General features: G+C 32.2%; 6 protein-coding genes across 6 annotated transcripts; 2 read left to right on the plus strand and 4 right to left on the minus strand.

The window, feature by feature from the left end:
• The first annotated feature begins 182 nt into the window (after positions 1 to 182).
• On the plus strand, positions 183 to 1934 carry Etfb (Electron transfer flavoprotein beta subunit). The gene is made up of 3 exons (XM_015931211.3): positions 183 to 404; positions 876 to 1415; positions 1494 to 1934. The coding sequence occupies exons 1-3, from the start codon at positions 351 to 353 to the stop codon at positions 1662 to 1664; spliced, it is 765 nt and encodes a 254-aa protein (XP_015786697.2). The 5' UTR covers positions 183 to 350; the 3' UTR covers positions 1665 to 1934.
• Positions 1839 to 3156, minus strand: LOC107363928 (uncharacterized). Its single transcript, XM_015931219.3, has one exon. It carries the CDS (start codon positions 2668 to 2670, stop codon positions 2002 to 2004), a length of 669 nt encoding a protein of 222 aa, XP_015786705.2. The 5' UTR covers positions 2671 to 3156; the 3' UTR covers positions 1839 to 2001.
• A 1313-nt stretch (positions 3157 to 4469) lies between these two features.
• Positions 4470 to 8575, plus strand: LOC107363894 (fibroblast growth factor receptor-like 1). The gene is made up of 4 exons (XM_015931167.3): positions 4470 to 5391; positions 5530 to 6234; positions 7010 to 7125; positions 7207 to 8575. The coding sequence occupies exons 1-4, from the start codon at positions 5313 to 5315 to the stop codon at positions 8137 to 8139; spliced, it is 1833 nt and encodes a 610-aa protein (XP_015786653.1). The 5' UTR covers positions 4470 to 5312; the 3' UTR covers positions 8140 to 8575.
• A 1061-nt stretch (positions 8576 to 9636) lies between these two features.
• stck (LIM zinc finger domain containing stck) lies at positions 9637 to 12245 on the minus strand. The gene is made up of 6 exons (XM_015931204.2): positions 11938 to 12245; positions 11536 to 11697; positions 11368 to 11469; positions 11190 to 11302; positions 10483 to 10737; positions 9637 to 10415 (listed from the first exon to the last, which is right to left on the minus strand). The coding sequence occupies exons 1-6, from the start codon at positions 12011 to 12013 to the stop codon at positions 10128 to 10130; spliced, it is 996 nt and encodes a 331-aa protein (XP_015786690.1). The 5' UTR covers positions 12014 to 12245; the 3' UTR covers positions 9637 to 10127.
• A 780-nt stretch (positions 12246 to 13025) lies between these two features.
• Positions 13026 to 16677, minus strand: LOC107363833 (uncharacterized). Its single transcript, XM_089268629.1, has 4 exons — positions 16190 to 16677; positions 15830 to 15996; positions 15294 to 15501; positions 13026 to 15196 (listed from the first exon to the last, which is right to left on the minus strand). Exon 4 carries the CDS (start codon positions 14091 to 14093, stop codon positions 13113 to 13115), a length of 981 nt encoding a protein of 326 aa, XP_089124755.1. The 5' UTR covers positions 14094 to 15196; positions 15294 to 15501; positions 15830 to 15996; positions 16190 to 16677; the 3' UTR covers positions 13026 to 13112.
• A 3037-nt stretch (positions 16678 to 19714) lies between these two features.
• Positions 19715 to 23479, minus strand: LOC107363889 (polypeptide N-acetylgalactosaminyltransferase 13). Its single transcript, XM_015931160.3, has 7 exons — positions 22993 to 23479; positions 22515 to 22683; positions 22254 to 22420; positions 21739 to 21946; positions 21468 to 21638; positions 21236 to 21353; positions 19715 to 21020 (listed from the first exon to the last, which is right to left on the minus strand). The coding sequence occupies exons 1-7, from the start codon at positions 23384 to 23386 to the stop codon at positions 20268 to 20270; spliced, it is 1980 nt and encodes a 659-aa protein (XP_015786646.1). The 5' UTR covers positions 23387 to 23479; the 3' UTR covers positions 19715 to 20267.
• Between the last annotated feature and the right edge of the window lie 517 nt (positions 23480 to 23996).

Raw genomic sequence — 23996 nt, forward strand, 5'->3', positions numbered from 1 at the left:
AATGAACTGATGAATATTGCAATTATTTAGTTTGATTATATCTCAATTATTTCTACCAATAATGATATTTATAAATTTTTGTTTTTCTCGATCCAAATTTATGTATTTTAAAATAGCGCGCCTCTAGAGTCAGCCAGTTATCGTGCAGTCTTTAATCAACAACAAAAACAGCAACTGTAATGGGAAACTTTTTGTCCTTTGGAATCTTCTTACCACTTGATTAATTGATTGAATTGATTGTATTTATCTGCTTTTTCTTGCTATTTTATACAAGGTTTTGAATATTTTGTGGACTGTGCTATTGTATTTAATATAGTGACTTCGATTTGAAGTTGTTTTCTCATCAAAACATGTCTTTAAGAATACTTGTTGGTTGCAAACGTGTTATTGACTATGCTGTCAAGGTAAGTTTGTTGTGATTTAAACTGCTATCTCAAAAATTGATTTTAATGGTTAAGTACGAAAATTTTCTTCTTCCGAGTTGCACCCAAATCTACATTTTTATAGTAGGTCTCGCCAAGAGCAGCATGAAATAGCAGTTTAGATGTTATACTTTTCGCAGACTAACAAAATCTAACAGTCTAGCGATTAAGTATCAGTATCAGAATATTAATTCATTTAGAGGAGCTTAAGAAATATTTCCAGATGTAGCATTATCAATCAGGTTGACATAAATATAGCTTTAATAGTATGGCTATGCCAAATAAGCATTTTTGTCGATTTGTCTATACAGTTTTCCTCAATCCATAAAGATCGATTTTGGTTTCATCTTTGCCCTTAATTTATTTTCACCATCAAAGTGTCTTTTTCCTTTGCTGTAATCTTGAATTTCAATGTCATGATTTGTTGTCTTTATCACTTTATCACTTTCATAGATCAGAGTCAAACCAGACAAAACTGGAGTTGTTACTGATGGAGTCAAGCATAGTTTAAATCCATTTGATGAAATTGCTGTCGAAGAAGCCGTTCGAATGAAGGAAGCTAAAGCAGCGGCTGAGATTATCGCTGTATCCTGTGGGCCTCAGACAAGTCAAGAAACTTTAAGGACAGCTCTTGCTATGGGAGCTGACAGAGCTATCCATGTCGATATTGATGCAGCAGCATACTCAAATCTTCAACCAATCCATGTTTCAAAGATATTAGCTAAATTAGCTCAAGATGAGAAGATTGATTTAATCATTTTGGGTAAGCAAGCCATCGACGATGACGCTAATCAAACTGCTCAGATGACCGCCGCTATGTTGAACTGGCCTCAAGCTACTTTTGTATCTAAAGTTGAAAAAGAAGATGGAAGTCTTAAGATTGTACGAGAAATTGATGGAGGCTTGGAGACCATCAAAGTTAAATTACCTGCTGTACTCAGTGTTGATTTAAGGTTAAATGAACCTAGATATGCTACTCTCCCTAATATCATGGTAAGTGCATCTGTCTAATATATTATCTTTATATATCTGATATAATCTAAAAATCTTTTCATCTTTATCTCTCATCAGAAAGCAAAGAAGAAACCAATCGAGAAAAAAACACCGGCTGATCTAGGAGTCGATATTTCACCTCGTATTGAAGTCTTATCTGTTGAAGAACCTCCAGTTCGTGAAGCAGGTTCAAAAGTCAAAGATGTCGATGAACTATTAGGAAAATTGAAAGAACTTGGACGCATTTAATCTGTGACTTCCAAATCATGTAATCTTGGGACCAAAATCAGCATCAATATAAAACTATTAGTTAATTGGATTTTCACATGCACTCTTTCGTGTATTGCCATAGGTTGTTGCCTTTTTGTAAATCAATAGTTAAATTAGCTAAATATACTGAATTTATACGAAAAAAATTAATATAAAGAGATTAACTTTACTCAACAAAAAGAATCATTGGAAGAATTATTATATCTCTTATTTTAACCGAAATTTTTGAGAGTAAATTTTTAAAATGAATCTGTTTTGTTCCTTAATAATTTATTTCTTCGATAATATTACATTATAATGTACAGAGGCTAGCTCTTTATCGGGATTTACCTTGTTTACCAGAAATAGGTTTAGAAATAGTATTTTTATCAGAATTGGCTTGGTAACGTCGCCCAAAAGGAACAACATGTTGATCATCGATTGCTTTATAAAGAATATTTGTATCTGGATCCTCGTATAACTGTCCAGTTTCTCCTTTTTGTGGAACTCGAACTTCATGTCTCTCAGAAGCTCCCCAACCATAATCTTTCTTCTTTCCTTTATCAGATTTACCCCAAGGATCCCACGAATCACCCCAACCTTTATCATGTTTTATCGAAAAGTCATACAACCATTTGCCATGACTTTTATCCACTCCATTGTAATAAGCATCAGCAGCATCTTCATCACTGGTTCCTTTCTCGTTTGTCTTGATGAAAGCAACAAAACCGTTTTTATCTGCTGAATACTGAACAATACGTTTACGTCCATCAACATCCATCAATCCATAAGAACCAATCACAGCTCCACCACCCCAAGCATCAAACTGTCCAGACTCTTCTCGGAAATTAGTTGCACCCCAAGGATCATTGATATCATAACCGAAGGCATAACCACCGTTACCATCTTGTTTGTGATAAACATCCGAAGTTCCTCCAGAAGGATAAACATATGATACGTAAAAAGACAACAGAAAACTAAAAACAAAACTTATGGTGAAGAACATATTGGTTTATAAAGATTGTTGAGCTATAACCATTTAGATTAAGGAATCACAAGTTATATAAGATGGATTAAATAAATTGGCTTGGTGATGTTTATGGCGATTTAACTTTTATACTTCCAAATAGATGAATGTTCAACGACTTAAGACCACAATCAAGTCCCGAGTGAGATGTATTTGACAAATGTCCGCTCTTTAAGTAATCAGGAAATTTAATCTCACTCAGGCTTCATTCTTTACTCGTTAAAACTCTGATTGTTTTCGGACAATTCATCTAATCTAACGACAAAAGATAGCCATTGATCCGATTGATCATGGAAACAATTAAATCAAGACTTAATTTTATTCTTGGGGAAAGAAAAAAAACAATTAATTAAGCAGAATTATTTGATGGACTTTTCTTTCAATTTGTCATCAATTTCAACATTCTTTATGATAGGCAAAATAGAGGCAATATTATTCAATATAACAAAAGTTCTTACAATTTGATTTAAATTTCATTTGTTTTATTATTTTACGGTTGAAACATCACTTTCGTTCATTCATTTTTAGTCAAGGTTTCACCGGAAAAAAGGCCTTTCAACGTTTCTTTTCAAAATTCAGGTTAGGATGTGTTAACTTTAATGATTCCTTCATTACCAGAAGCAGCATCATTCGCGTCATCCTTCAACAAATCAATGAATGAATACATAAGATGTTTTTGAACAATGTGTTTTCACAAAAGCAATTATTTTATTCTGACCCTTTATAGCGAAATTTTTTTGACCTTTTGCACCTTTCACCTTTCTATCCGATATAATATAAAGAATGTACTAACTGTATGTTATTACAACTCTTTGGATCTTTATTCACAAATCAATAAATTTACGAAATAACAAAAATAAAACATCATCCCTTGAATACAAGATCCTATCATCTAAGTTAAGTTTAATTTGAATGATCAGTTGGCTAATATGAAATTGACTTATTCAGAAATTAGTCTAACAAGGGATGCATGGTCGGTCCTACGACAATCTTGAACTTTTTTTGTGCTTAAAATATTCTAATGGGTCAGATATGACCCTTTGTCAAGCCTTTCGTTTCGGAAATTCTCCGTTTCAAAGTTACAGGGTGTCAAAGTATCAATTTTGCATAGTTTAACACTATTGAAAGGATTTATGGATTTGTTAAAAAATATATTTTACCATTTTATCATAGATCGACATTACTGGCATTAAGCATATTAACCTATGTCCAAACAAATTTGACCCCCTGTAACTTTGAAACGGAGAATTTCCGAAACGACAGGCTTTACAAAGGGTCATATCTGACCCATTAGAATATTTTAAGCACAAAAAAAGTTCAAGATTGTCGTAGGACCGACCATGCATCCCTTGTAAGGCTCGTATTCACCAACCGAGATCAAAACTAAAATCAATTTGATCTCCGAATCAAGCTTAAACTCGGTTGGTGAATACGGCCCTAAAAATCAAATCCTTGATCAATTTTGTTTGTTGAGAGATTAAAGTAAAGTTAGATTTATGCACTACAAATAGTCAAGTCTTGACAATTAAATGAAAACACTTTTGTAGAGAGTGAGATGAAAAAAAAAGATGAAGCGACAAACAAATAGAGAGACAAGGAAAATAGATAACAAGGGAAATTGGTTGATCAAGAAAATGTAAGAACTTCTGATAACAAAGAATGGAATATGCGGTAAAAGAAAAAGGAAAAAAGAAAAAAAATAGAATAACTAACGGCTTTCGGCTTTTGTTTATTATCTAGTAAAATACCGCGAAATAATCCCTCATAGTGCCTTCATCTTATGTTTTGTTAATCAATTTTTCCACACACACTAATTGGTAATAGATTTTGTTGTTGTCTCTTATTACCATTAGATGTTAACTAACGGTTAAGAGTTGAAAGTTAAGACGATCTTGGTAATGGTTTTAAATCTTCTGGTTAAAGCTTCGCTAAATTTACCTTATGGCTAACCATTTGATTGTTAATTTAATGGTGTTTGATGGTTAATCCAATAGTTGCAAGATAAGATAACGATTCAAGTCTGGGACATTCTCTGTCTACTTGTGTATTTGTGAAAAGTCCGTCCACTGTTTACTCTGGTTTTACATTGTGTGTGTGTTGACTCTCTGGTCTCATCTGCTGTGCAACTTCAACTTGTATTTATATCATTTGAAACTAATCAATTTGGATATTTGCAACTTTCAACTCAATCCTAACCCCTTAATCTGACTCTTAAAGTTCACTGTACACTTTATTACCAACACTCACCGGAGTTACCTCAACGTTGTTTCATTGTTGTGCTTAACTGTTTCACTCAATTTATCTAGCCATTTGTTTATAAGGACTAATTATGTTTTGATTTTACTTTAATCGATTTATAGTGTCAATTATCTCATTCTTCTTGGTAATCTTCTTGATTCAATAAAGATGTTGACTATTTATTTTAATTATGAACTGAATGAACATCTATCGACAAAATTGAATCAAGATAATATAAACATCATCTGAGTGATTGGTTCACTTTATCGTAATTATCGTTACTTCTTAATCATACCAACACAGCTAATAGTGTTACTTTTTTTCTTCCCATTTTCATCTTTAACCATAATCATCATTCACAAGATCTCAATTTCAATCACATCATGAATATACCTCTTTTAATACTTTTTATATTCATCATATTTATACATTCAATTGTAAATGTCCTCGGTTATAGTAAAGGTAAGTCCATCCACTTTGTTTCTGTGTGTGTGTGTGTGTTTACCCAGTTTAACCTAAAAATATTAAATGACCATTTTCTGGTGTAAATTATTTCTAATCATTTCAAACATTATTCTTGTTTATTTTTGATTACTCTAGCTCCACCGAGATTAGCATTACCCAAAACCAAAACCAATCCAGTAATTTATTTGGTTGGATCTAAAGTTCAACTTCAATGTCCTGTTTATGCTGACCCCAAGAGGCTATTTGTTGAATGGATGAGAAACGATATGCCTGTTGAGCATATCCACAGGTATTTTGTTACCCTCAATGGTTATCTGAGAATTGAATATGCTCAATTGGAAGATTCTGGTGTTTACACTTGTAAAGCAGCCAACGGATTTGGTGCTGTCTATGCCAATATTACCCTCAGTATTTTACGCCAAGAAGATCTCGGTGAATCGGGTGGATTTAAATTTGACAATGTTAACCGACTTCTTTTGTCCAATGACTACCCAGAAGATTTGGGTTCATCATCTTCCCTGTCTCAATACAATTATGTTGAAGATACCTTACTTGGTCCATACTTTGTAGATCTAGTTCCTCCAAAAACCAAAGTAATCAAACTAAATTCTGGTAAACCATTGAGATTACGGTGTAATGTTGCCGGTAAACCCAGACCAGAAATACTTTGGTATAAAAATGGATCACCCATTAGTCCAACTCGATTACCTCCCGGAACTACCAGATTCAATGGTATTTTCACCATTCCCGAAAGTCGTATTGAAGATTCAGGATATTACATGTGTGTTGCCTCCAATGTTAAAGGTCAAATAAATACAACGTTCAGTGTTACTATTTCAGGTTAGTTCTTTTCAGTCCACATTGTATTATAAACACGTCTTTAAAATTAAAATAGCAAATAGTTTCAGGTACTGATACTCATACATGATTTATTTAGTCTAAGTTTAGACCATTTTGATTGAAATTTTCCAGTCAATATTGTTAAGCTTGTTATGCTACTGAATAATCATTGAAGAGATTAGAATAGGTTTTAGCATTTCATTCGGTAATCTAGAAAAGGGATTTTATTTGACATTTCAATAAGAGTATATCAGGTACAAATTGTGTTTGACTGGAACTAGATTTTTTCATATTTTTTTTGCTCTACTTTATAGATGAATATAACTTACCTGACAAGACGGTATTGACATATTGAGCATTATTTTGCAGCTTTAATCTTCTAATTAGACAGTTTTGTTGATTTGAATTATCTTGCTTTTCCTCCTTTCTGACTTAAGATCTATTAGTTAAATTTTCATAGTCAAATACTATCTTGCCATCAATCTTAGACACTTATGAAGAAATCACCAATTCCAATCAAGTTACCTCAAAACTCATTATAGATACTCTTCATTCCGATCTTTGATGTAGCGTCGGCCCACTTGACGAATTGAGTTGAATTGCTTTAGAATAGTGATAACGATTCAACTGATAACTTACCAACTTTTATTTTCCTTGCAATTCATTTTTGTTTCAACCTTTTCAACTTTTCATAGCAGCTGATTAAGTAATCAATTGCTTGAGACACATTTCAAATGACTAATACAACCTTTTTCTTTCATTCCAAATTATACAGATAAAGTGAATCGACCAGAAATTATCGGAATCAACCCTGAAAATAGTACAGTTCTATTGGGTCAACACACTTTCTTAGATTGCCAGTTCAAAAGTAAACTAGAACCATTAGTTAGGGTAAGATTTTAAATGCAATATTGATCTCAATTGTGTTGCGCCAATTGATCATTTCTAATTTGCTTTATTTGTCTATTTCAGTGGTTAAAAGAGCTTTCACCAGAGGAACTTGAAGACGAACCAGATGAAGGTATTCTGATTGAGATTGATGGCGAATATTTCAGATCTTTGAAATCATCGCCAATTTTACACAAACGAGATGGAATCTATTATAATAGGTTGATAATTGATTCAGTTGATCGAAGTGATTCTGGTAAATACTTGTGTTCCGTGGTTAACTATAAAGGATATGCTTATCGTGCAAGCTATTTGACGGTGGTAACATCAACTGAAATGAATCAACTGCGAGACTTGGGATTACCTGGGATCAATTACTGTACTCTATTAATAATCGTTATAGCCATCATTGGCTGTATAGTCCTGGTAATATTTTTCACCTTTTTCTTGTACGAAAACAGGGGAAGAAGAAGAGAAGGAATTTTGGGATTAAGGATTGGAATTGGCAGGAGAGGATCGGAAAGGGCAAGAATTGGAGGTGGAGGAACCAAAAATGCCTCCAGAATTGACGTTCCTGGTTTAAATGATGGCTTTGATGGTAAAAGTCATCTATTTCCAACTGACACTCTATCTAAGACTGATCATTCGCTTAAATTCCCAATTTCAGGGCACCTTTATCAACCTTCTGTCTATCATCATCATGTTAAACATCTTCAACCGCCAACACCAAAATTTCAATCCAAAGTTCGACCTTTGCGACTTTCATCTTCATCTTCATCATCAGCCATTTCTCCTGCTCATCAACAAAACCATTATTCCAATGCCAATGAATGTGGATCGTATAGTCGATGTCAATATGAACAGCCTAACCATAGGCATAAATATCAATATCATCAGAATCCCAATTATTCTAATCAACGTTCGGTCAAAGATTATGCGTCTTATCAAAAGTTGACCAATGCAGTTATTGAAATAACCCCAACAGCATCATCTAATCGAAGTCTTGGTGTTATCTAAGACAAAAAGTCACAAATAATTTCATAAATTGTACATTTGAAAAGAGATATTTTATCAATGGGATTATGAAAGTATCTAACAAGCATTTCATCAGTCGTTTATTTAATCATCTTCACCTTCATGACCCCATCACCAAGCTCATTATCAAGCATCATCATCTTTTTGGTGTCTTTTCCTTTCAACCTCTATTTCATTGTATTTTTTGTTTTCTAATAATCTCAAATGGCATTTATTGTCGAAGACTCAGCAGTCTTATTGCATGTGAGAGTGAATTAGAGTATTTTGTTTTAGTTTAAATTGTACAAAGTGTCTTCAAAAGTTGCTCCAAACACAAAAATTGCATTCATTTTCATTGCATGATCATAAAATTATTGAAAATTGTTACAAGATCAAAGTATTTTTTACTCTAGTAAATAAATTATATCACTAAAGTAAACCACGATTTAATTTAGTTGTCAAATTTGTTCTCCTTTAGGTGATACATAATGTCTTCTTTGTGATTGAATAACCAACAGTCACAGATGAATGAATTAGATTCAACTTGAACAATAAAATTGGGTCGTCGAAGAAGTGTTTCGAAGGTTGTCAATTTATTTGAATTGAGGTAGATTGTTACCGGTCTAGTCAGATTATTATCAAATGATCCTGGTTCAATGTTTTCTCATGTTAAACGATTACCACTCAAACTTATCTCAAGTGGTGCATCAATGTATTGGTGAGATGATAAGGTAAATGTATGAGCTGCCAAAAATCAATATTTTTATCCCGAAAACAATTTACTATAACATTGGATTTGATATCAGATTATAACAAACCCCATAAAAATTAAATTAAAGTAACAAAAATCAGGCTAAGAATAGATTAAACCAATGCCGCGAAAATTTGTGAGATTTAAAGACGAGGGCGAATGTAGCTTCGAGATATCTGAGTTCAACTGATTCAGACAAATAGATTAAATTGTCCTGAATATGAAAACATAAACTTTTAATTACTAACGTAAGTGATCGCTTCGATGTAACAAAATTTGACTAAATTTGCTATTTTCAATTTTAGTTCTTATGACTTTACCTTATGTGCTTTAACTGTAATGAGTTCAGCCGTTTTCAGTCCAAACCGCCTTATCAATAAATTTTGATTGATTTCATAAAAATTAATTTATCTTTTTACTTTACTGATTTTTTGTCTTACAAGAGACATGAGATTTATTATTATTTGTTGGCATAACTAGGTGAGAAAAGTTGCTTGGATTTGCTCCAGAAACCTAACTTTTGCTCTAGTTTCTTCCCTGGTTATAATCTGTGTTGATTTTTTAAATAAAGTTATAACCTTGAGTGTATTTGAAAGAAAATCAAATCAAATTTATCCGAATATTATCTTTTAAATATAAACTGTCATCTACACGATAAAAACTTGATTTTTCATCAATTAAGCTTTATTTGATTGCAGTTGATTGCAAAAATATTCAGTTGACCGAGAGGTAAAATTAGGTGAAATAGATTAAAATAATTTGTTTTATATTGCTTTTGATGAGTGTATAATTGTTTGAATTATACATGTAACATGTGTATTGTAGTCAATAAACGCTCATTTAAAATCAAATATGATGGAGAAGACTGGATAAAATATCCGGAAGTTAAGGCTTGTCGATGAGAAGCTTTGATGAACATTAAATTATAAAATAAACGAAATTCCAATTCGATAGCTTCACTTTTGTAATTTTAATTAGCTGCATAAATTTCCACAGTAATTCATCCCAGATAAATTACTATTGGCACTAATAGAAAGGCAAGAATATGTAGAACTCATACATTTTCTCAAAATGCAAATAATAAATGCATGAATTTTTCATCATTCTATCATAATAATTGAATTCCAGGTCATCTTAAGTTGCCAGTTAATAAATTTTTGGATGGACTCATAACGGGATAAAGTTTGGATCACATAAAAAGGCAGTTCGTGAATTGACGACAAAATGTTGTGGAGAGATTTCACAGAATGCTTTTATTGCCAGTAGCCTTTTCGGAGTAATGTTTCTTCAATCTTTTCCTCAATTCAGAGGGGAACTTTTCAAAGCATCGTTTACAACAGGGTTTAAGATCGACATCATAGAATTTGCTTTTTTGTGTTAATTTCATATCACAAAATGAGCAGCTAAAATGATCAACGCACCAAGCCTTATTTAAAGCTGTAAAAACATCACCACTAATTACATGATTGCAGACGTAACATAAATTGCCAAATAATTGATGATAATGAGTTTCGCAGTATGCTAGTCCCTAATGAATAAGAAAAAAAAGTCATGAATAAAATTAAATAACACTTTAAAAGTTGAGCAAAATTTACCTTTTTCTCATAATGTCTATGACCAAGGAAGGGTTTTTCACATTTTGCACAAACGAAATGTTCAACATGCCAATTTTTCCCCAATGCTGTAACAATCCTCTCTTCGATTGGCCGATGACAAGATCCACAAATAGGTATACCCATTTTATCGTGACATCTTAAACAATATAATTCACCTTTCACTTCACGTGCGTTTGAGTCAAGTTCAACACCACAAGAGTAACAATTGAAATGATACGGATGATAAGGTTCACTCTGTGAAGAAAAAGAAAGGAAATAATTAAAATTTTGTCTAATATCTTGGATATTATCTTGAAATATTATAAAAATTCAAACATAGAGAGATTTCCAAATTTAGGTAAAACTACTTCTCCTTTTACACTATTAGTTCTCTAGTCAATCCAATGGATCATTTAATATGATTTAAATTACTTTCCGCCTCACATTAACGAACCAAAAAGAATTCAAATTCAGTTTATATTTTTAACCTTAAGAGAGGACGGAATTACGTAGGTGGCAATGACATCTTGCCAAAACGAATGAACAATCAAAACCAGCCAAGCTTCTTTATATTTGTAACATAAACATGGTTGGCGGTGATGGTCAAAATGTAATGTTGATTAAGGAGACAACGAGTATCACAAATTGAAACAGCTTCCTAATCTGATATCATTTAAATGTAAACATCATGGTTCATGAAAACAAACCTTATACTTGAGAGGAGCTCCTTCATCAATTATTGCATGACATTTATGGCATATATATTTTCCGATAGCTGCAGCCTTTTCCCTGGCATTACATTCATGGCACAAAGCACGGCCTGAAATAGATAAAAATAAATAAATTAATAAACAAACAATAGCAAGAGTTTTAGTGAAAACTTACCAGCATTTTTGATGAAACCTTGGTCAGCTAATGGAATCTGACAAATTTGACAGTTGAAACAATCTGGATGCCAATTATTATTTAAGGCTTTGATAACTCGTCCTTAATAAGAAAAAAATTAATATTTAATAAGCATGAACAACAAATAAATGATAATAGAAATCTTACCAATGATAAAATGTCCACATTTACCACAACAAGGAGCATAGAGAACATGAAAATCATGTTCACAGTATTTTCGACCTTCAAATTCATAAAAGATGGCATCTTTACTGAATGGGCGGAAGCATTGGGCACACACAAAACATGACTGATGCCAAACTTCACCTCCTATGATGGACAAGAAATTCAGAAAATAAAATTTATTGGTCACCAGAAACAATAAAAAAGGTAAACAATGTGTAAACACCAGTTTTGAGATCAATGTAAATATAGAAAGTATACACAGTGAAATCATATGTGGAGATGAATAGAAGGTAAACTCAATCCAAAAAGTATCCGATGGAGTTATAACCAACACTCATTGTCACAGGTCGATTTATTGTCACAATTGTAAATTTATTAACTTACCAGAGTTGACAATTTTTTCATTCTCCTCGAATCCAGAGCCACACCGGCTACAAAACATTGTGCTTGGGGAAGACATGGTTAGGTGAAAACAATAGTTGAACAAGTGTTGTCAATGAACCACTCTTGTTGTTTATGTGAAGAGATGACGAAAAATATTGTCAAATTTAATGAACAGATGAATTTTTTGGTGAAAATATGGCTGCTATAATATGATGTTGATGATAAAAAAGATGGTTTATCCAAGATAGACTCAGAAAGAGAAGAAATAGAAAAGAGAAGGCAAGATGACAACACCCAATGAAAGATGTTATACTGAATGATGAAGAGGAGAAAAGCAAAAAACCTTCAGTGTTTTTTTGTGAGTTTGTGCCAGTTAAAAATCTTCCTCTCAATGCGGCAACACCATTTATGGTGTTGTTTGGATTAGACTTTCATGTGCGCATTCAACGATAATTTAACTAACCTCGCAATATACTTAGTTAACTACAATCAAACTTAATCTTCCTACAAGACCAAAAATTTTAAACGGAAACCAGTTTTGCCTCTTTGCCTACTCAATTTAACTACAAACGCTCACGTCTTCCGTCGATCGTAACTTTTTTGATTACTTCTAAATTTTCACAGTTTTCAATCGCCTAAACTCAGTTGAACCCTAAGAGGTTACCAGTTAAACAGATAAGTTGACTAATTAATCTTTATTGGGATTAAGTAATAATGAACAATTAAGATTGAAAACATTTTTAATAAACTCTTAGGATCATAAATTGAGATCAATCTAATATTAGATTCAACATTCAACAGATCCTTTCAAGAACTTTATTCTTTCATAATACTCAAAGTATAAATTGATTAATTTTACATCTACAAAAGGCATAACTGAGTTAATTGTAAATATGATTAAGAATATCATCAACTAAAATCAACTTATTATAAATAATTATATTGAATGGACATTTTGTGTCTTCGTCTCTTTCTGTCATAATCTTATCATTGTCATCTTCAACTTCATTCTTATCAAAGTAAGATCATTTTCACGTCTTACGCGTTACACCCTTTCATACACCCTGTAATAAATGAAAGTAACCGTGTTCAAATGAAACATTGTTTATTTGAATTTACTGTTAACACTATTTTACATCATTCAACAATTAACGTGTATTGTTTATTGCTGTAAATTATTGTTGCTTATTTGGAGCCCTACCGAAGATATCACCAAAGACATCACCAATGTCACTGAAGACATCACTAGCACTAATATTGAAAATATTACCGGCGGTGTTGAATCCATTACCGACAAGTTTAGTTTGGTTGGCAATAAAGTCAGCCTTGAAGCCAGCAACATTGGCCAAACCATCTCCAATAGCTTGAGCAACAGTTCCAGATCCATTGATTACGGTGGCTCCTAAGCCAAATCCAGTCTGAGCAGCACCAGCAACATCTTCCAATCCTGATGAAACAAAGTTTCCAGTACCATTGATAACAGTACCAGCAGCCTTTCCTCCTTCATTAGCAAGATTACCGAATCCATTGAAAGTATTGTTAGCCAAAGAACCAGCTCCTGAAGCGAAACCAGAAACCAACTTTGCACCAGAAGTAGCGAGACCACTGAAAGCACCTAAACCAAGTCCATTGAGGATTGAGCTAGCGATTTGACCACCGGCATTGGCAGCGCCTCCGAACATGTTAGCTCCGGTAGCAGCAAGGTTACCCATGCTACCAGCTACATTGGCTCCGATTCTACCTCCACTTTGAGCAAGAGATGAACCGATTTGGGAACCAGTTGAAGCGATTTTACCAGCTCCTTTGATACCAGAACCTACTGCATTACCAAAGCTTGAAACACCGTTGGCACCCATTGAAGCTCCAGTTGAGGCGATTTTACCGGCACCCTTGATGGCGGCTGATTCAAGTGAACCAATAGTTTTGATTCCACTTGAGGCAGCATTAGCAACAGAGTTGGCTGCTGAACCTAAACCATCAGCTACTTGAGCACCTGTATTACCAATAGCTTTGGCGGCTTGTGAGGCTATGTTGAATGGGTTGAAGAAGAATCGACCATGAACTTTACCGTTCAAAGAAAGTTCAGGTTGTTCATCACAGATCACGGCTGATGCAACAAGCAATAAGCAAAAGGCAGATACACCGAATGATTTCATTTTTTCGTTTGATGAATTAAACTCAAGACAACTAGAAGTATTAAATTGCTTGAGAAAGTCTTGACTTATTAATTAATTTCGAGTAAATTGTCGACTATTTATACGATTTTGTTCACTTTTGATTTGAAAAACATATTTTCATTTAATGTCATTTACTCCCATTGATTTACCTTTGTAAATTGTTTGTTGTGTCTTCAAATTCAGATGCCTTTCTGTCAAAATCATCTCAAATCAACTTGTTATTTCAATTGAATTGGTTATAATTAATCTCTATTAAATGGAAAATTCTATCACAAATAAGTTCCATGGTAATAATCCAGACTGCGAACAAGAACAATGGAAAAGTATCAAATCAATGCTATGCAAAAATCTCAAGATGGACAAATTTGAACATTTAAAAACAGTTTTTTGCATTTATCTATCTATTCGAGATGAATGCAAATTTAACTCCAATCATAACGGATAGAGCAGTAGATCAATATTGTGAATCTCAAAAAGTCAATTTGAATGTTTGCATTTTACAAATGGCAAAATTAAAAAATTACAATTTATGCCCAGTCGACCCAGGCGTAAGCGCCAGAGACACGAGCGCAGAAGGCAAGGGTCAGATTTTGCGTTTAATAAAATTTATGTGCGTTGAACGCTCGTTTGAATTTAAGTTTCTAGCAAAAAGATTCCCCAATCCAGACTTGCCCTTTAACATTCTCAATTGCCAATCTACTTGACCAATCCTTTAACCACTGAGCTAGTGACTTAACAAGTCAAAGACAATTTATGGAGTGTATTGTATAAGCAGACATTGATACTTTTACTTAAATGAAAATTATCGCGTTAAACGCGAAAAAACGCAAAGAGGCAAACGATTCTGTGTGTTAACTTTATGCGGTGTCTTTACGCTCTCTCTCGTTTGCTTGCGCCACAAGACTTGGGTTGACTGGCTGGGAATTCATTGGAAAGTACTTGTATTTATGTCTATGTGGTAACACTTTGTTACAATAGATGCATTCAGGTGAAAAATATCCATATGCATATGTCCATGGCACTGGCTCATTGCAGCATTTTCATCACTTATCACATCAATAATTGGACAAACAACACGAGTTCTGTAAAAATATTTAGTTTACACAAAAAAGACAAAAAGAATTAGTTTAATATGTAATTATGATTATAATTAAATAAAACAAATGATATGATCTTTACCTATCTTCTCTTATTCTTGCTAATAAAGGTTCCAACCATCCTTTTGAGCATTCACAATGAGCATCTAGAAAGGTAATTACTTGACCTTTAACATGTGATGCTCCTAAAAGACGAGCTCGAATCAATCCTGATCTGTTCCCCGTTCGTAAAACATGAACAGCAATCGGCAAGTTAACCACATAATCTTCTAATTTTTTACCTAAATAATCTATAGATGACAACAATAAAATGAAATGGATTAATTTAATTGGAAAGTGAAATATATTGCAATTTATAAGCTACTGTAAGACAGGTGTAAGTGGTCATTAACAAGATTCATGGGCTCAAGATACTATAACATTAATTTAAATTGATTGTCCAATTCAGAATCCTTTAGTTATTAAATGAAGATTAACCAAAAGGATTACATGAAATGTCAATTTGACTTTCATAAGATTTATACTGAACTGAATTAATTTTCTCTCAAGAAATACAGGAAGAAAGTGAAACAATAGTAACTACAATGAGAAGAAGTATTAAACATCAGAAATTCTTACCTCATTCACTAGCATCATCAACAAGAATAATCTCCTCAAGAAGAGTCCTTGGTGAGGTTCTGATAATACTATGAACAGTTCGTAATAAAGTTGACCAAGCTTCATTATGGAAAACAATGACAATGCTGGTTGTAGGTAATTCACTTGGATAACGTTTCTTCTTGCATCTAAATTATGATCAACGAAAAGATAAAAATATTCATTTATTCATCAAATAATGCAATTAATAGATAACTAACCAACAAAAATTAATTAAACATTTTCCATTGCAATTAAACTCTTCATTTGATCTGCAATTTTCACGCAAATACAATAAAATAGTTTTTTGTTGAACATTGAATCTTCTCGATAACAACTTACCTTGCAATCTCCACTTTTTAAGTTGATTTGATTTAAATGGTAAAAGAAGGGAATTGGCATTTTCATTTACAATTAAATTATCACTATTTAAATTTGATAAATCATTTTCAATTGATTCCTCTAATCCATTGTAATTAAAATTCACATTGTTAGGATTATTTGCACTAGAAGATGATAAGTGAAATAATTTACGTTGTTTACCACCAACACAATTAATACCAGAACTACCTAAACAGTCCATGTACAGGGTGCAACTAAAGTTCGTGTTGGTGGGTTGGCTCAAGAGATGAAATCAGTATCTCAACTGAGAATCAAATCAAATTGAAATGTGTTTCTACGCAGGGGAAATTGTTTTTTGCCTCTTACATGAACTTTAGCTACACCCTGTAGTACACTGAACTCAACCAGAATCCAGATAAAAGATGACAATATTATTAACCGGTAAGTACTCCATCTAAATAAACGATTTCGTATTAACATTCTGTACAATGTTTGATGACAGGAAAGGCTTTCACTTGTTTGTAGAGTCATCGAGAATGGATATAATTAATATTAATATAATTAATGCACATCAATTGATTCTGTTAGCAGTAAAAAGAAGATAAAAATAAGGGAAAAATAAATTACTAAATTGATTCAGTATAAGGGTTCTCTGAGAAACCATTCTCATCAAATTAAATAAAGCGCAAAGACGTTTCAATGTGAAATGTTTGGCAAAGACAATCAATCAACATGATAATTAAGTTTACAATTTATGTCTAGATTCGGTTGTTAACAATGTACACTAAACGAGCTTAAAAGCATCTTGTAATGTTTCAATTTTGATTGTTTGTTCATGTCAATGGCTAATTCAGTTTATTATCAGTATAAGTACGCTAGTTACTTGGTCAGATAAGTCCTCTTGTCCGACCTGAGGTGATAGCTGTTTGGTTTAACAGCAATGTTAATGTAACTCCAACGAGTTGAAGCTCATGTCTGTGACTAACTCCTTTATCGTAATACAATTGGATATTTTGTTGTCAATTTGTCCATTTGTTTCGCTATTTTCTGATAATCAATAGCAACAATTAGCAACAATGAATCAATTTCAAGGTAATTTCCTCAGTCAATAACCTTTTTCAATGTTGACTTTGTTAATTTGGACTAATTTAGGAAATGGTTTATTATTGAATTGTCACTTCCAGGAACAAGTCCAGGTTATTAAATGATGAGACGAAAGGAAAGTTTCAATTTTGCGTGAAAAGACAATGTAATTGATTGTTGAACTGATTCAATATTTACACAAAGTAGAAACAGAAGCTTTGATATTGGATGAAATTAAAGGAAATCCGGTTAACATTGAAATGTATCAAAATGCAATTTACCTTGCAACATGAGGTAATCAACAGGTAAATTCATTGGCAGTGAAATGATTAGCTATGAGATTAGGAATGTAAAGGTTTTTCCGATACTTTTAAGGATAAAATGTTACAATCAAACAAGCTGGTTGATTATTTTATAGAAAGCAATTTATCAAGTAAATGATATTCATTTGAATGATCTCATTATAGCCATTCGATTACATTATCTTTTGGGTTATTTTTGGGTTAACTTGGTTTGTTTTAGGATTGTTGTTTCAATTGAACTGCTTTTTTCCATGTAATCAATATAGCATGAAAACAACGAGTGAACCTTAATTTAATCATCTGAAAACTGGTCAAATAAAAAAGGGAAAACAATCAAATCAACTTTCACTAAATTCAATTAACCCAATTGCTGAGTTTCATTTGTCAATCAAACTGTGACTTGAAATTTGATGAAAAACAACAAAAGACTTGGTCAACATTGTGATGATGTTTTGGCAATTATGATAATAAGTGATTCTTAGCATTCCAATTATGGTTAAGGATGGATAATAATGATTGTGATAATTTAAGGTTCAATCAATAGTGACGAGTGTTTGATTAACAACAAAACGTTCAGTTAAGTGTGAAAAATTTAAATAACTTTCACTCATTAATTGGGTCAAGATATCAATTGAAGTTGATCAGCTGAAGTGAAAAGTGAAAACAATTGCATTTTCAATCTTAAAGACAGTCAAAGCTTAATTGTTGACAAAAACAAAGCTATTATTGACTTTAATTTGAATGAGTTATTAATAACTGAATCCTTTTTTTTCAAAATTAATTTCAAGATTGAAATGAAATGGCAACATTTGATTGTTTATCCCAGAATCAGATAGAGATATAAATAAAAATGAATTAAGAGGACGATTAAAGTTGATAAGATAATGATGTTGATTAAAAAAAGATTCATGGTTTAATATCAATTGCCTGGGAAGATGATGATATAAAAGAGATAACTTTGTTCAATTGTCAGGTAAAATGTTTGGCCAATGAATGATGAACATGAATTTAATGAATTCACATATTAAGATGGAGACAAGAGAAACGGTTAAATCAGAAGCAGGAAATAAACATTTGAGAAAAGATGATAATTTTGAAATTGCTGATAATCATCATTATCATCATTTGACAATCATTGAACATCTCAAAACCATCAAAAGTTTCATTGTTTTTTTTGTGTTGCTCAAAATTTTCATCTTACAAATTGTAAGCATCACTGAATTGGTTATAAAAAAATGGTATCAAGTTATGAGCCATTGAAAGGTGAAATAAAATATAATGTTAGCCATAAAAAATGATGATTATCATCTGATGAGATGATGATAATTTAGTGACTTGTCATAACCATTTGGAAGGTTATCAACATCAATTGGAAACCGACAATTGTAATAAATATGTAATTCGCTCTGTTCAATAGCATTAAGACCAACCTCAAAGGTGTTTTTTATGAGACATTTAGTGATACTTTGATATTTCTATTCCCATCATCATTTAGTTAACCCAAAAATCGAAGTTTATTTTTTAAAAAATGGTAAAAAACACCTAAGAATTAGCGAAAATGAAGATTTTGAGAAAAAAATGTTCAATGGCATTAAGACCACGTCTTTGTCAGTCTAACCCACAGTAAGGCAATCAACAGTTTTTGACCTCTTTAGATACTTCATCATCATTTAAATTGAGAAATGAATTTTTTTGTGTGAAATAAAACAGATTAGTGCGATTTGCAGTCGACCGCTCTCTGTGACCGTACGAATTAGAGCGCTAAAACTTATGACTTTTTATTTCTCAAAATAAGTGCATTTTCTCATTACCCATCAAAAGTCACATCAAGGAAATGAGTTTAATGAAAAGTCTGCTTCCATAATTATACAAAATCTAAGTTCAGAATCTAAGTTCAACTTTGACCTCGATTTTCTCGAAAACTATCGACGAAAGAAATTTTTGAATATCACAAATGGACTCAGTTCCTATTTCCCTAAAAACTAACAGAGTTTAAATCTGAAAGAAATCAATTTCTACCCGTTTCTGCCCATTTGTGTTAATTTGTGAATAAATTTGACAATTGTGTCGTTTTAATAAAAACCCTTATTTCAGATACCAATGTAACTCAGTATAATATTAATTTTGAACATATACAGACTGTAAATAAGATGTACAATTTATTTATAATAAGGAATAGAACAATTGTTAACAAAAAATCTTTTTACATGACCAATTAATATATAAATTCAATGACAATCCATTTAACAATCCTTTCAATGCAAGAACTTTGTTCTTTCATAATACTGAAAGTATAAATTGCATTAATTTTTGCATCCACAAAAGGCACAATTGAGTTAATTGTAAATATGATTAAGAATATCATTAACTAAAATCAACTTACAGATGAAAGAATCATAGTGAATGGACAAACTCTTCAGTAAAAAGGAAAATAATTTTCAATAAATCGCAGGCAGTTTTTATAATCATTGATCCAGTCCCAATCATGATCACGAATTACTTTGACAAAATAAATTGTTAATATTATATCATACATACAATGACATCAATTGTATTGACTGATGAGCAAGAAGTTAACTTTCCTTTGGTATATTCAAATACAAGGACAGTAATTAGTTATGAAAGTATAGGAACAATCCATATTGTCAGCCATAATGAATGTATTTCTTGCAATTCCTTTGGTCAGGTTGCCATTAAACAGCAATCTTTGAATCATCATTATCAGTGTGTGTTTTATTATGTTCAGGTGTTTGCCATTTAAAGTTTGAAACTAGAATCCATTGTTGCGATTCACTGTTATCACATTCTTGTAATGTTGGATGAATTGCATCAAGAGTAGAATCAGATTTGTCTAAACAAAGTCCTGTGTTAACATGAACAATTGTTTGCTCTTTCGTATGATATTCCCACATTTGATTGCCTCCTAACCCATGACATCGAATCAATTTAACAGGCTCTTTTTTACTGGAAGCATCTAAACAATTATCGTCTGACATGATTTGTTTACGTTTTGTATAAGCAAACACCTGATTACCACCCATTCCATGGCACTGGCTCATTGCAGCATTTTCACCACTTTTACGTCCAAATGTATCAAGACAATGATTTATGGCAACATTACGAATCTCACCCAATGAATAGTAATCCAATGGCATTTGTGATTCAGGGTAAACATTTTCAAGATACCAACGGAAACTTTTGCACTTCAATTTTTCTCGTAACTCTTTTCGTCCTTTTGTATCACCTTTATTAACCTTCTTAGCTGCTGGATTAATGGCATAATAAAAGTCTTTCCATTCATCAAGCCAAACATCAGCTAAACGAGCGTTGTTATGATTAACTATCTTTGTTGTACCGCCAGGGAAAGTGTAAGGCGTAGATTTACGGAAAACATGACCAACATGAGAACAAGTTGCTATCTCAAGTGTTCCTCCACACATCCAGATCTGAATGAGCATAAGTCAATGATGATAGTTAGTTGATGTGTTGAAGTGATTAAAAGCATGTCAGTTCGTTTCATTCAGGACAGGTAAATGCATAGAAATAATTCATTTATCACAAAACATAATTGAAATTATCCATCATGAAAAGAGAAAGAAACATTAACAAAAGTACGTTAATTATTTGTTGTTGGATAGTTTAGCGTAAATTAATATCTCACCCTGAAACTTAATTCAAGATTTTCTCCTCCCCAGATTTCCATTCCTTCATCGTATTTACCAAGATATTCAAAGTAATCACGATCAATAGAGAATAATCCTCCAGCCATAGTAGGTGTTCTGTAAAGTACAAATAATTATTTTACTTTTAATTTAATTAACTAATAACATTAATCGTGACCACAATACTAATGAATAAAGGATAAAAATTTATCAACATTAGTCAATACTGACCTAACGGGTTCACTTCTATCACCATTACGACGATCAATTTCTCGTTGAGGAACTCGATACCATCTAAAATTAAGTCTCCAATTGAATCCTCCCCAAGTCATATCCGATGCTGGGATATATTCAAAATTATCATCACTTATCACATCAATAATTGGACAAACAACACGAGTTCTGTAAAAATATTTAGTTTACACAAAAAAGACAAAAAAGAATTAGTTTCATATGTAATTATGATCATTATAATAAATAAAACAAATGATATTATCTTTACCTATCTTCTCTTATTCTTGCTAATAAAGGTTCCAACCATCCTTTTGAGCATTCACAATGAGCATCTAGAAAGGTAATTACTTGACCTTTAACATGTGATGCTCCTAAAAGACGAGCTCGAATCAATCCCGATCTGTTCCCCGTTCGTAATACATGAACAGGGACCGGCAAAGTAACCACATAATCTTCTAATTTTTTACCTAAATGTTCTGATAAACGTAAAAGAGAACAGAAAATGTTTGATATATCGTTCTACCATATTGTTTAGGAGTTGAGACCAAAATTAAATGGAGAGTGTAGAGCATAAAATTGGCTCAGCTTGGTGCTATCAATCTCAAAGTTGAAATGTTGAGAAATGATTATATGCATTACATTATCACTACATTATTAACAAGGGTTAATTTAATCAACTAGAAAAGTTGAAATCAAGTTTGAGATGATAAACAGGAAATGAATGAAATAATAAAGTTAAAGCTATTTCAATAAGAAGAAAAGAGAGATTAATCATAAGCTCACCTCCATCACTAGCATCATCAACAAGAATAATCTCCTCAAGAAGAGTCCTTGGTGAGGTTCGGATAATACTATGAACAGTTCGTAATAAAGTTGACCAAGCTTCATTATGGAAAACAATGACAATGCTGGTTGTAGGTAATTCACTTGGATAACGTTTCTTCTTGCATCTAAATTATTATCAAGAAAAGATAATTTATTTAGATCTATTTATTGATTAAACAATACAATTAATATACAATAAATTAGTAATTAATTACTTACGAATCCATTCTAACATCAGGCAAAGATCTGTTTAACGCAATTCTATCACTGGCCAACAGATTAAATTGATTTAATTTAAATTTCTCATTTTTAAGAGATTCTTCTTCTTTCGGAATATTCACGGGTTTACCCTTTTCACCAGGCCATGAACTTGGATTTGTAGCCAAGACTGTAATAAAATGATTTAATTAAAAAAAATACTCTCTTTACGCGCAATAAAACACAGTGCTTATCAGTGAGAGATTCACTGATATGTAATGAGGGTTTTATAATATGTAATGGATACATATAAGTGAGGAACAATCACTTATTAGCACTGTGATTGATTGCGCGTAAACACCATTATTATGTATTGTAAAAAAACTCTTCATTTGATCTGCAATTTTATCACAAATACATAATAAAAGTATATAATAATACAAACAAATAAAAGAGTTTTTATATCGAAAATTAAATATCGTCAACGATAACAACTTACCTGGTGATTTCCATTTTCTAAGTTGATTTGATTTAAATGGTAAAAGAAGGGAATTGGCATTTTCATTTACAATTAAATTATCACTATTTAAATTTGATAAATCATTTTCAATTGATTCCTCTAATCCATTGTAATTAAAATTCACATTATTAGGATTATTTGCACTAGAAGATGATAATTGAAATAATTTACGTTGTTTACCACCAACACAATTAATACCAGAACTACCTAAACAGTCCATATAATACACAAGTACACTGAACCCCACCAGAATCCAGATAAAAGATGACAATATTATTAACCGGTAAGTACTCCATCTAAATAAACGAAGTCTTATTAACATTCTGTACAATGTTTGATGACAGGAAAGGCTTTCACTTGTTTGTAAAGTCATAACAAAAAAAAAATAATTAATTAACTGTTAATTGACCACATCAATCGATGTTATGAAAGCAAATAAATTGAAGTCTCAAACATCTGGCAGCTTCATTTTTGTTAGAGATTGCCTGTTTGGCATTTATTGAGAGTAGATACCAAAGCCAGCCAAATTGAGCCATAAGCTGCTTTTCGGCTCGCAGCTTGAACTAAGCTCAGCTAAAAGTGGCAATTTGAGTGAGCTGGCTAAAATTGAGCTGGCTTAGGTGTCTAATTGAGAGGCCTCAGCAGGTGTTGTGGTGCCGCTTGTAGGTACAAAAAGGAGATTACATTTACTGAGGGTTCTTTGAATTTTGTGAGGCCATTGGATATGAATTTAGAAGTAATTTATGGCATTTTAAGGAATGTTTCATGGCATATTGAGATGTATGGATTTAGGAATCGCTGGTCTGATAGAGTCATGGTGTATATTTTATTGACAACTGTGAAGTAATGAACGAATTGGTTTAATCTCAATTTAATGTTAGACAAAGTGAAAAGTGAAGACGAAACTCCAATTTTGGATATTTGGTCAGATAATAAAATATATATAATATTAATGATTCAAATCAATTGTAATAATCAAAGTG

This window comes from Tetranychus urticae, chromosome 3 (assembly GCF_039701765.1).
Source record: "Tetranychus urticae isolate SD_2017Ah chromosome 3, NJAU_TeUrti_SD_1.0, whole genome shotgun sequence".
NCBI classification, from domain to species: Eukaryota; Metazoa; Arthropoda; class Arachnida; order Trombidiformes; family Tetranychidae; genus Tetranychus; species Tetranychus urticae.